The 12,155-nt window shown below is 37.1% G+C and overlaps 1 protein-coding gene across 2 annotated transcripts; it reads left to right on the plus strand.

Moving 5' to 3' along the window:
• The first annotated feature begins 400 nt into the window (after positions 1 to 400).
• On the plus strand, positions 401 to 11,275 carry LOC127807131 (pentatricopeptide repeat-containing protein At1g77405-like). Of its 2 annotated transcripts, XR_008024603.1 has the most exons (3): positions 401 to 586; positions 7,206 to 9,430; positions 10,877 to 11,275. XR_008024603.1 is itself a non-coding variant. In XM_052344773.1 (2 exons), exon 2 carries the CDS (start codon positions 7,241 to 7,243, stop codon positions 8,582 to 8,584), a length of 1,344 nt encoding a protein of 447 aa, XP_052200733.1. In that variant the 5' UTR covers positions 401 to 586; positions 7,206 to 7,240; the 3' UTR covers positions 8,585 to 9,735. The 2 variants fall into 2 exon arrangements, 1 of the variants encoding a protein (XP_052200733.1); XM_052344773.1 differs by lacking the exon at positions 10,877 to 11,275 and having other exon boundaries at positions 7,206 to 9,735.
• The last annotated feature ends 880 nt before the right edge of the window (positions 11,276 to 12,155 follow it).

The raw sequence follows: 12,155 nt of genomic DNA on the forward strand, positions 1-12,155 counted from the left end.
ATATGAAATTTACCCTTAAAACCTCAGTGATAATTATATAATGTTCAAGTTTGAATCACTAGATAAATAAATAGTTTAAATGTATAAGCTAGTTAATTTCGATTGTTTAAGATGTGTGAAACAGTCAATTAAGTTAAAAATACAAATGCCCTCGGGACATAATTTAGATGGTAAAGAACAAGTCGTAATATGTTGGTGTCATTTTAGTAAGTTATGAATTTAATTCTTAACTTTTTCGAGGTATATCTCGTAATACACGAAATCGCTCAATAATAATAATTTCAAATAAAAAATACAAAAAACAGATAATAATAATAATGGAATTACACAAACTTAGCTAATGATCAACCGGTTAATACTCCTTAGATTTACTAAAATTAATTTTGAGACATTTCTCAACTCAAATAACCAACCGCACAACCTGCTTCTTCGAGGGGTTTCTGAAGATGTTCCAAACACTTGCCTGTGACTCTTCGGATTCATTTATGACCGCATAGACAAAGATCTCGAGATACCCTTTTGTTTCTCGACTGGCCTATTGTTTCTCGACTGGCTTCCAAGCAACTCAAGTGCGGATTCTCGCCTGGTACGATTTTCTGAACCATTTCTTCTTGTTGTTTGGCTTATTTCCTATGCAGAGTCTGTGATCATTGCATGCTCACCATAAGTGTTCCTTGGGTTACTCATTGTTGATTTGAACTTGGAAGATTATGGTTTGATGTGGTATTGGCGTTGCGAAGTCTCACTGATTGAATGATTGGATTGGGACCCTTAGTCTTGACTATTGAGAGATTGTGGCTCGTAATTTGTTGCCTGCTATCTGTTTGATATTTGGTTTAAAAGAGCATAGGTGGGGTGGATCCGTACTGTTGTTTTTGTTTGCTTCGTCACTGTCTTGTGTGTTATATGTGTACTCAATAGAGGTAGGCATTTTTCTGTGTCCGAATTACAGAAGGAAATGTTTTGACACATTGATCGTGTATTATATGTATACTTGATAGAGGTAGCCATTTCTTTTCCTATGTCCAAACTACAGTTGGAAATGCTTGACGTGTTGATGTGTTAATCTATTGTCTGCCAGACAAATTTTGATTGGGGCAAGGCTTTTAATATTCGACTTTTATTTTATACAGAAGATAGTGCGTTGTTGGTCTGGTGGTTGTTCTGTCTCTCTGTTCTGGAAGCTGCTAGAAATGTGTTAAAAGTGGGTATTGTCTGGTAAATTGTGTCTTGAGTTACAATTTAAGTGAAAAGTATTTTCATGGACATGAAAGGAACAAAGGGCACCTTTTGGTTGCTTAACAGTATAAGCATATCCGTAGGCAATTTTTAGGTCTTCTAGATATGTATAAGATTTTTTTTAGAATAATTATCCACAACGCTTTTATATTTTGGACACTTGTAATATTTAAAACGCATACCTTTCAAGTTTACGGATTAATATTCCTGCAAATGGTGATAACTTTAATTTTTTCAAGATAAGCCACTCTTTCATACCCATTCATTGAAGACTGAATTGAATTGTTTTTGATTCATTGGTCCATCTGTCCAGATTGACTGCCCTGCTTTGACTTGAAAGATTGGATGGAAAAATTAAAGTCTAGCCATACCAAAATAAAGTATTGACAATGCAGGAAATTAAAGTTGAAGTCTTTAATTTCCCAAAAAAAACACTGGATCAAATAAACAACAAGAAGACAGAAGAAGAAAGAGATTTTATTAACAGCAGAAAAAATCTACTACACAATGCAAGTACGCAGTGCTAATTTATAGGAAAACACAAAGACTCATGACTCAACTTACTCCTAAAGAATAGCTTATCAGCTCCTATTCTTAAGGCACGACTGCTAACCCACTAAAATACATTGAAAACAAACTCCTAAAAAACTGTAAAATAGTTCAGACTTATTCAAACTAACAAGACTCAACATTTAATAAATTAAACACTCTAAGTTTGAGTTTAGATCAAATTCCAACAGCCTCCCTTAAACTCAAACTTTCAAAGTTACGCATCCCCATCTTGTTCTTCAAACTGTGGAAGACTTCAGCTTTCAGCGGCTTTGTGAGAATGTCGGCGACCTGGTCTTCAGACTTGCAAAACTCCACTTCTATTTCGCCTCTCTTGACAAGTTCATGAATGTAGTGAAATTTGATGTCAATGTGCTTGCTTCGCCCGTGAAACACTAGATTTTTTGTGAGAGAAATAGCCGACTTGTTGTCACAATAAACCTTCGTAGGTAGTGTTTGCTTCTGATTCAACTCCTCGCACAACCGCCGTATCCAAACAGCTTGACATGCAGCAGAGGTAGCAGCCATATATTCTGCTTCGGCAGTTGACAATGCCACAACTTGTTGCTTCTTCGATGACCAAGAAATTACTCCCAAGCCAATGTGAAACACAAAACCAGAAGTACTTTTTCTCCCTTCAATATCACCTGCCCAATCACTGTCCGAATACCCAACAAGATTGCAATCAATAGCAGATGCATAAAGAATACCATGACTTTGTGTACCTTTTATGTATCGCAAAATTCGTTTTGCAGCTTGCAAATGAACCTGGCTGGGTGTCTCCATAAACCGACTAATCATGCCAACTCCAAAAGTAATGTCAGGCCCGGTAGAAGTCAAATAACGTAGACTACCTACCAAACTCCGAAAGTACGTTGGATTGACAAGATTACCATTACCAGATTTGTCCAACTGCAGCTTTGTTTCGACTGGAGTATTGATAGGCTTGCATGACTCCATCTTGAACCTCTTCAAGATATCTGTTGCATACTTCTTTTGTGAGACAAATATCCCATCACCTGTCTGCATAACTTCAAGCCCAAGATAATAAGACATAAGCCCCATATCAGTCATCTCAAAATTGTTAGTCATAGCCTCCTTGAACTTATCAAACATACTTGGGTTATCTCCAGTAAATATCAAATCATCCACATACAAGCATACAATAAGCATATTTCCATGTGAATCAGATTTGATATACAATGTAGGCTCATAAGGGAACTTAAGAAAACCATTTTCTTGGAAATACGAATCAATATGAGTGTACCATGCCCGTGGTGCCTGTTTTAACCCGTATAGAGCTTTCTTTAACTTGAGAACCTTATCGTCTTGACCTTTCTTCACATAACCAATCGGCTGATCAACATAGACTTCTTCGTCGAGCAATTCGTTAAGAAACGTAGATTTCACATCCATCTGATGTATCTGCCATTGCTTTTGGGCAGCTAAAGCAATTACCAATCGAATAGTATCAAGCCTTGCTACGAGTGCAAAAACTTTATAATAATCAATACCTGGCTTTTGCTTGTATCCTTTCACAACCAACCTAGCTTTCAACCGGTCCACCTGACCATCTGGTTGATACTTGGTCTTGTATACCCATTTGACGCCAATTGATTTCTTTCCCGGAGGAAGAGAAGTGAGTTCCCAAGTGTTGTTCTTCTCGATTGAATGAATTTCAGCATCCATAGCTCGAATCCATCCATCATTTTGTGCTGCTTCTGCAAAAGTGAGAGGATCACAATCTGCAAACAATGCAAAATTGATCAATTCCTCATCAGAAACATCAATATCATTGGTTAGAACATAATCCTGTAAGTGTGTTGGCAAAACACGGCTACGTGATGAACTACGAGTTGCTCCATGACTCAAAATAGGATTAGAGGGCATTGCACTGCTCGTATTCTATGGTTGCACTTCAGGTTGGGTGTCACCAACTGATTCTTCATTCCAATCAAGCCCCATATGTTCCTTCTCAACAGTTGTCCAATCCCAAGCTTCACCTTCACTGAATTCTACATCTCTGCTCACAATAGCTTCACCTGTGGCTGGGTTGAACAACCTATAGCCTTTAGTTCTATCACTGTAACCAAGAAAAATGCATTTTATACCTTTACCATCCAACTTCTTTCTTTTCTCAGTTGGCACATGAGCATATGCAACACAGCCGAACACACGAAGGGTTCCAACATCTAGTTTGCAACTGCTCCAAGCCTCCTCAGGTGTCATATCCAGAACACTCTTTGTAGGACACCTGTTCAAAATATAAACAGCATAAGACACAGCTTCTGCCCAAAATACTTTGGGCAAGTTTTTTCCTTTTAACATGCTACATGCCATTTCAGAAATTGTTCGATTCTTCCTCTTGGCCACCCCATTCTGTTGCGGTGAATAGCTAGCCGTGAGTTGATGCTTAATTCCATGATTTTTACAGAACACAGAAAACTCATTAGAGATGTATTCTCCTCCTCTATCAGTACGAAGTATCTTTAAACTCCGACCACTTTGCTTTTCCACGTAGACTTTGAACTCTTTAAATTTCTCAAAAGTTTCAGATTTTTGCTTTAAAAAGTAGACCCAAGTTCTCCTGCTGTAATAATCAATGAAAGTAAGAAAATATCGATTACCTTCATGAGTTACAGTCTCCATAGGTCCGCAAATATCTGAATGCACAAGCTCCAACAACTGCTGTGCTCTACGTGACTTTCCCACAGGAAACGAATCCCTATGATGCTTGCCGAGAATACAACCTTCATACAATTGATTAAAATCTCCCAACAAAGGTAGCCCTGTAACCATTTCCTTTTTCGCCAACAACCTTAAACCATTGAAATTGAGATGACCAAAACGGAAATGCCACAGCCAGTTAGTATCCATAACAATTGCACTAAAAGCCCAGATCAGATCAGTTTGTAGAGATAAAGGAAACATGCGATTTTTAGTCATTTTAACCTTAGCAACGAGTTCCTTTTTCTTATTCTCAATAGTGCAAACCCCATCATCAATGATGATTTTAAGTCCCTTTTCAGAGAGTTGGCCCATACTCAATAAATTCCAATGTAAACTAGGGACAAAAAATACATCAGAGATGTGTTCACAAGAGCCATCTTTCATTCGGATGAGAATATTACCTTTGCCCAAAATTGGAACTGTAGCTTTATTTCCGAATTTCACTTCCCCACGTACCGATTCATGTAAGTAAGAAAACAGCTCCTTCTTGCCACTCATGTGATTAGTGCAACCGGTATCCAAATACCACTTGTCGGAGTGTTCTTCGGAGGCACTACAAGCTAACAACAAGGCTCCTTTCTCCTCAACATAGTTAGCATGTTCATGATTAACGTTTGGCAATTTAACTCTACAATTTGATCGATAATGCCCAAATTTCTTGCAACGAAAACACTGAATTTTGAACTTATCATACCTGCCATCTCCAGATTGCTGATTAGAGTTACTTTGCTGAGAGAAGGTACCCTTTTTGGGGCTCATACTCTTACCGGCTTTCACTGGTGCTGATCCTTTACCACCGCTAGAGTTACTTGTGTTGGAAAGAGTCACCTTGCTTCGAAAAGCTTGCTCTACAGGCTCGGCTGACCTCTGATTCATTCTGTATTCATGAGCACATAACGAGTCCATCAAACCCTCAATCGTCATGGTTGGAAGAACCCTTCCTTCTTCAATTGCAGCAACAACATAATCAAACCGACCTGTCAAGGATCTTATGATCTTTTCAATAACACGTATATCTTCCTTTTTTTCATCATTAACCTGTAATTGATTGACAATGGATTGAACTCGGGAAAAATAGTTAGATATAGATTCAGAATCTTTCATTTTAAGAGATTCGAATTCACTTCTTAAGGTTTGCAACCTTACACTCTTCACCTTTTCATCGCCTTTGTAGGATTTCTGCAACATGTCCCATGCCTCCTTAGCCGTAGTTGCACTCGAGATCTTTTCAAAGACAATCTCGTCTACAGCTTGGAAGAGGAAGAATAAGGCCTTCTTATCCTTCCTTCTGTTGTCTCTCAAATTATCCTTCTGGGCTTGAGTAAATGCTGCTGCTGCATCTTCAGACACTGGTTCTGCATATCCAAGGTTAACAACTTTGGACAGCTCCTGAAAACCGAACAAGGCCTTCATCTGGATACACCATTGATCAAAGTGTTTTCCGCTAAACCTCGGAAGCTGAGGTTGAAATGATCCGTTCATTACTGGACCCTGCTTTCAAGCAATCTAAGAAAGAGAACTTAGACCAACAAGAACACTGGATAATCCTGGATCTGATACCACGTGCAGGAAATTAAAGATGAAGTCCACGTGCAGGAAATTAAAGTTGAAGTCTTTAATTTCCCAAAAAAAACACTGGATCAAATAAACAACAAGAAGACAGAAGAAGAAAGTGATTTTATTAACAGCAGAAAAAATCTACTACACAATGCAACTACGCAGTGCTAATTTATAGGAAAACACAAAGACTCATGACTCAACTTACTCCTAAAGAATAGCTTATCCGCTCCTATTCTTAAGGCACGACCGCTAACCCACTAAAACACATTGAAAACAAACTCCTAAAAAACTGTAAAATAGTTCAGACTTATTCAAACTAACAAGACTCAACATTTAATAAATTAAACACTCTAAGTTTGAGTTTAGATCAAATTCCAACAGACAAGATAGTCCAAGTAAAGTGTTGGTCAAGCTGTTTGGTTTCCTGTTGGAATGGTTTAATTCGTTTGTCTTGTTGGTTTGAAACTGTCAGAAATCCCATAGGAGTGGCTGACATCTTACCTAGACTGCAGTCTTTTTACAGTAAGCAAGAGTTTCTTATGCGTGGTTTATGGTTCATGTCAAGACCTAACATTTATCTGATATCTGTCTTTTCCAATCAAAGTGATTTAGCATTTCTATTCTAATCCTGGTGGAAAAATATAGTAAATATTTTCTTGACCACTAAAACTAGTTATGGAAGTGATAAAAATCTTAACAGTTAAGTTTCATTTTAATTTAATGGAGTTTCAACTCTTCAGAACTTTTATTTAATATCTACATTAGTCTGATTGAATTGTTTGATTACCAAAATTAGTTTACATTTTGTTATTTACTATTTTAGAAATGATTGGACTGGATTATCTTTGGGGAATCTGACATCAGGTTTGGTGCCTCAAAGATCATTACTGTAGCATGCCATGTGCAATGCATGATTGTTATAACTAAGCCATAGACAGTAAGGCTAAAATCATTGACATGTTTAGTTATACTTAAATAATCATTATGACATTGCAGTTCTTATGAGCAATCCACTGGGCAATTCAACCTGATAGACATCCTCTCAATTAAAACTTTGAATTTTGGTTATCAGTAAGATTTTAAAACTGAGAAGAAATTCATTCATTTACTAGATTTAACTTTTTCAGGCAATGGAGGACTAGTGGCTCTTTGTTCTCACAGAATGATCTCATCTAAGCCCCTGCTCCGTAGCAACAATTCTCTTGTAAACCAAGTGTTGTCTGTGATCATCCAAAACAGGCCATTTGATGCAGAGCTAGCTGCTGCAGCTTCCAATACTCAAAATACCAACCAGCCATGGAGCATTGAAGCTGTTTCTGAGGTTTTGAGATCTATACCCAGATTACTTTTCCATTCAACCAGATCCATTGGTCGTCAAAAAAGCTTCAGACACTGTGCTCCTCTCAAGCAAAGAAACCTTCGAGACGAATCTAATAAAGCTCGAAAAGGTGTTCTTGTTCTTGGTCCAGTTGCACATAGAGATCCTCAGAAGGTTAACTTAGGATTGAAAAAAGCATTGGAGTTCTACTATTGGGTTGAGACCTATTTTGGGTTTACCCATAATGCAATAACTTGCCGAGAGATGGCTTGTGTATTGGCTAGAGCCAGTAGACTGAAAGCCCTTTGGGAATTTCTCAAAGATATGGCAAGGAGAGCAAATGGTGAGCTTGTGACAACTACGACAATGACATATTTGATCAAAGTTCTTGGAGAAGAGGGATTAGTTAATGAAGCATTAGCTGCATTCTATAGGATGAAGCAATTTCACTGCAAACCAGATGTTTATGCATATAACACAATCATTTATGCTCTTTGCAGGATTGGAAAATTTAAAAAGGCAAAGTTTTTGTTGGAGCAAATGGAATTACCAGGGTTTAGATGCCCGCCTGATACATTCACATACACAATCATGATTAGTTCTTACTGCAAGTACAGCATGCAAACTGGGTGCAAAAAGGCCATTAGGAGGAGGTTGTGGGAAGCAAACCACTTGTTTCGTGCTATGCTCTTCAAGGGTTTTATTCCTGATGTTGTAACTTACAACTGTTTGATTGATGGTTGTTGTAAGACAAATAGAATTGAGAGAGCCTTAGAATTGTTTGATAACATGAACAAAAATGGATGTCTCCCAAACCGGGTCACCTATAATTCTTTCATTAGGTACTACAGTGCTGTTAATGAGATTGATAAGGCTATTGACATGTTGCGAAGGATGCAAAAGATGGACCATGGGGTTCCCACTTCAAGTTCATGTACTCCAATTATTCATGCTCTGTGTGAAGCTGGAAGGATGTTGGAGGCTAGGGATTTTCTGGTCGAGCTAGTTGATAGAGGCTCAGTTCCTAGAGACTATACATATAGCTTAGTTTGTAAGGTGCTGAACACAGCAGGAAAGGATGATCTGTTGGATGATGAATTACATAAAAGAATTAAGGATGGCATTGACAAAAGATATAGACAAGTAATGAAGGTGAAACCATTGATGTCATGCAAAAATGCAATTTAACTTGGGGGAAGTTAAGTAATGGAATATTCTTGTCTTCATGCTCTCCAAATGTCAAATGACAAAAGCCTATAGTGTGAATCTTTCCCTGCTTGTTAAATCCTCTTTCAATTTGTTTCTGCATGTAATCTCATCTTTCAGCTAAAGGGAGATTATGATCTTTTACTGAACTAGCCCTGTCTATTTTTATCAAACCTTACTTCCTCTCTGGGGTGGGAAAATGCTCAACAGTACTGGTTGCATCTGTGTCACATAAAGCATCTGGACCTTGTTTACGTTGCAATAACCCATATCAGTCGAGTAATTTGGTACTTGGACATGATGACATAATTGTAAGACTGAAGGGAAGCTGAATTCAAGTCAGTTTTTTCAAGCAATATGAGCTGAAAAACATTGTGGACTATCTAGAAATATAGTATCATTGGCAGAAAGTTTATGTAAACTAAAGGGCTTGACAGGAATATGAAATGTTGCAGTACACTTGCATGGAGGCATAAATTATGACAGTATGTCCTATTTATGTTTTGCCTTTTATCACTTTCTGGAAGGTTTTCTTGACATAACTCTGTTCGTGCAGAAAATTTGGGCACGTCTAATGTTTGATGCTTATCAAATCATAAGTTTTTCTTTTTCATTAAATAGTATATTTGTCTAAGATGATTTACGCCCTATTATCCCGAGTCTTGGTTAACCTTTTACCGCAGCTGTTAGATATGAATCGTGTCTCAGAGTTTTCTTCTAAAAATGGTGACATCAGGACCTAAAGTAGATGGTTGCCTGGGTTGAGGACCAGATTGAATATCCATTGTGGACCTGGGACACTGGCTGTTGAAAATGGTGGATTCTCATGTAAGTGCTTTAAAGGGCCATTTGATTTGTACAATTGGTCTGAGGTGTATGCATGGAGGCTCAGTTTCATATCATTGTGATTGCATAACTTCTGCCTTTTTTTGTATCTGCTGCCAAGATCTTTCCATCCACTTGCATCTCTTAGGAACTGCACTTTGACGGACAGTCAATTTAGATTCTAGAAAGTTGTACTGTCTTAGCTATCTAATAATGGGTTTGGACTAAAGTCATAATACATTGATGCAAGTTTTCAATAGCATTTGGCGCAAAATTAAGTTTAGAGCCCAATCGAATAAACTTGAAAAGTTCAAGTAGAGATACCTTAAGTTTTCTTTCTTTTTTTTTTTTGGTCATAACTTTTTCATTTGATATCCAAATGAGCCAATTCTTGTGGCAGTCAGAAGATAATTCAATGCTACCACTTTTTGTCTCATGCAGATTTTCAAATTCTAACATTTTGAGGACCAAAATGATACGTGCAATAGCCATGCAACTCATGCAAGACACGAACTAGAGTATGGCTAGTGGGAAAATAATGGTCTCCAACAAAACTTGGTCAAGTTTGTTTAGTTATTTTAGTGAGAATATAATTGTTTTAATGGGTAAATATTATACTGATTTTTAGCATGAGTGATAGATGTTTTCCCTATTTTGTAACGGTGTTGTTATCTTTATACGTCTATAAATATGGACCAAAGGTAAGGTGAAGTGAATGGGAGGTCAAGAATTAATCTCAATATATCATACTTGTCTTCTCCCTCAATTCTGCTATCCTATCTCTTTCTTAAAATTGTACCCATCAAGTGGTATCAGAGCGCGATTCCAACCATGGACACTTTCGACAAAACCAATGTCGAGTTTTGAAATGAAGTTCGTGAAATCTTGGGATGCTATGAATCTAGTATTAAACAAATTCATGCTACCCTCCAAACCATATTATTCGAGCTTCAATCCCTTTGCGCCTTACAGAATCATGTCAATAACCACCCCGAAACAAACCCCTTTGCTCCTACTGAATCCTCCCAACAAGTTAACCTATTATTAATTAATCACTCCCAATCCTCCACTGACCATAATTATCATCTCAAATTGAATTTCTCCAAATTTAATAGAGAAGACCGCAAGGATGGATTTATAAGGTGGAGCAATATTTTGACTTTAAAGAGGTGGGTGTCGAACAAGTCTAACTTGCCTTCTTTCACCTCGAAAGAATAGTGCTTCAATGGCATAGGTGGCTCACCAAGTTTAAAGGACGAGTAACTTGGACGGAATTCACCAAGCCCTTGTTACTTCGTTTCGGTCCAACTGACTATGAGGACTCCTTCAAAGCACTCACTAGACTCAAGCAAATCACCATAATTTCAACATATCAAGAAGAATTTGAGAAGCTCTCCCATTGAGTTGATGACTTACCAGAAAAGTTTTTAATCGGTTGCTTTGTTATAGGGCTCAAAGACGAAATTAGGTTGGACGTCAAAATCAAACAGCCCCGCTCACTAGCTAATGCTATTGGAGTGGCGTGGTTCGACTTTTGGAAGAATGCAATGGCTTGCAAAGAAGAGGGGATAATTCCTTCAGGTCCTCCATCCTCAGCACCCCACCCAAGTCAGAGAGCAACAACACTACTGGAGTTTTAGGTCCCTCACCAACGCTTAAGACCGGCATTGACACCATTAACAATGCTAGTTCCCTCAAAGGAATTACAAGCTAAAAAGCTCGGGAACGTAAGGAAAAAGGCCTATGTTATTTCTGTGGTGAGAAATTCCTTCCAAGACATCGGTGTCAACGACCTCAACTATTCATGCTTGAAAATATACTCGACTTCATCCTTGTGAACAAGGATAATCTGAGTGGGGGGGGGGAATAATACGTGCAACAACCATGCAGCTCATGCAAGACACAAATTGGAATATGGCTAGTCGTAAAATGAGGGTTTCCGACAAGACTTGGGCAAGTCCATTTAGTTGTTTTAGTGGGTGTGTAGTTGCTTTAGTGAGTTACTATTGTGTTGATTTCCAATAAGAATGGTAGATGTTTTCCCTATTTTGTAGCTTTATTGTTATTTTTGTACGTTTATAAATATTTTTTGAATGTAAAGTGAAAGGAATGTGGAGAATTAATCTCAAAATATTCTACTTATCTTCTCCCTCAATTCTACTATCCCCTAATTCCTCCCTCAATTTTGCCATCCCCTTTTTCTCTTAAAATTATACGCATCACAAAATTAAAAGTGTTCAAAATTGGTATTGTTGTATGAATCTACCAAGTTCAGTCACACATGATTTCATATCTGTTTTAACTCAACCTGCTTAAACCCTCTAGAGATTCAGAGGCTGAGGTAGTGTTCATTTTGTATTTCAGTTTTAAGTTTTTTGTTTTGAATTTATTTTTAATTTTGTGTTTTAAATGTCTATTTTGAAATTTTTAAAAACGTATTCTTTTTGTTATTCTGAAAAATTGTTTTCTAAAATAGAAAACTAGAAAACACGTTTGTTTTGAAATTTTGAAAAAAATTATTTTATAATATTTTATACAATAAATTTGATTCAAAGTTGTAAACATTTATTAATAAATTATAAATTTAATTTAAAATATAATACAAAATGTTTTCTAAAATCATTTTTAATTTAACTCAACTATTAGTTTCATGATAAATTTATTTTTACGTACAAATTAAAATTTGACATTAATTTTGAGATTTAAATTACCCACAACATAAATATTA

Source organism: Diospyros lotus, chromosome 8 (genome assembly GCF_014633365.1).
Source record: "Diospyros lotus cultivar Yz01 chromosome 8, ASM1463336v1, whole genome shotgun sequence".
NCBI lineage: Eukaryota > Viridiplantae > Streptophyta > Magnoliopsida > Ericales > Ebenaceae > Diospyros > Diospyros lotus.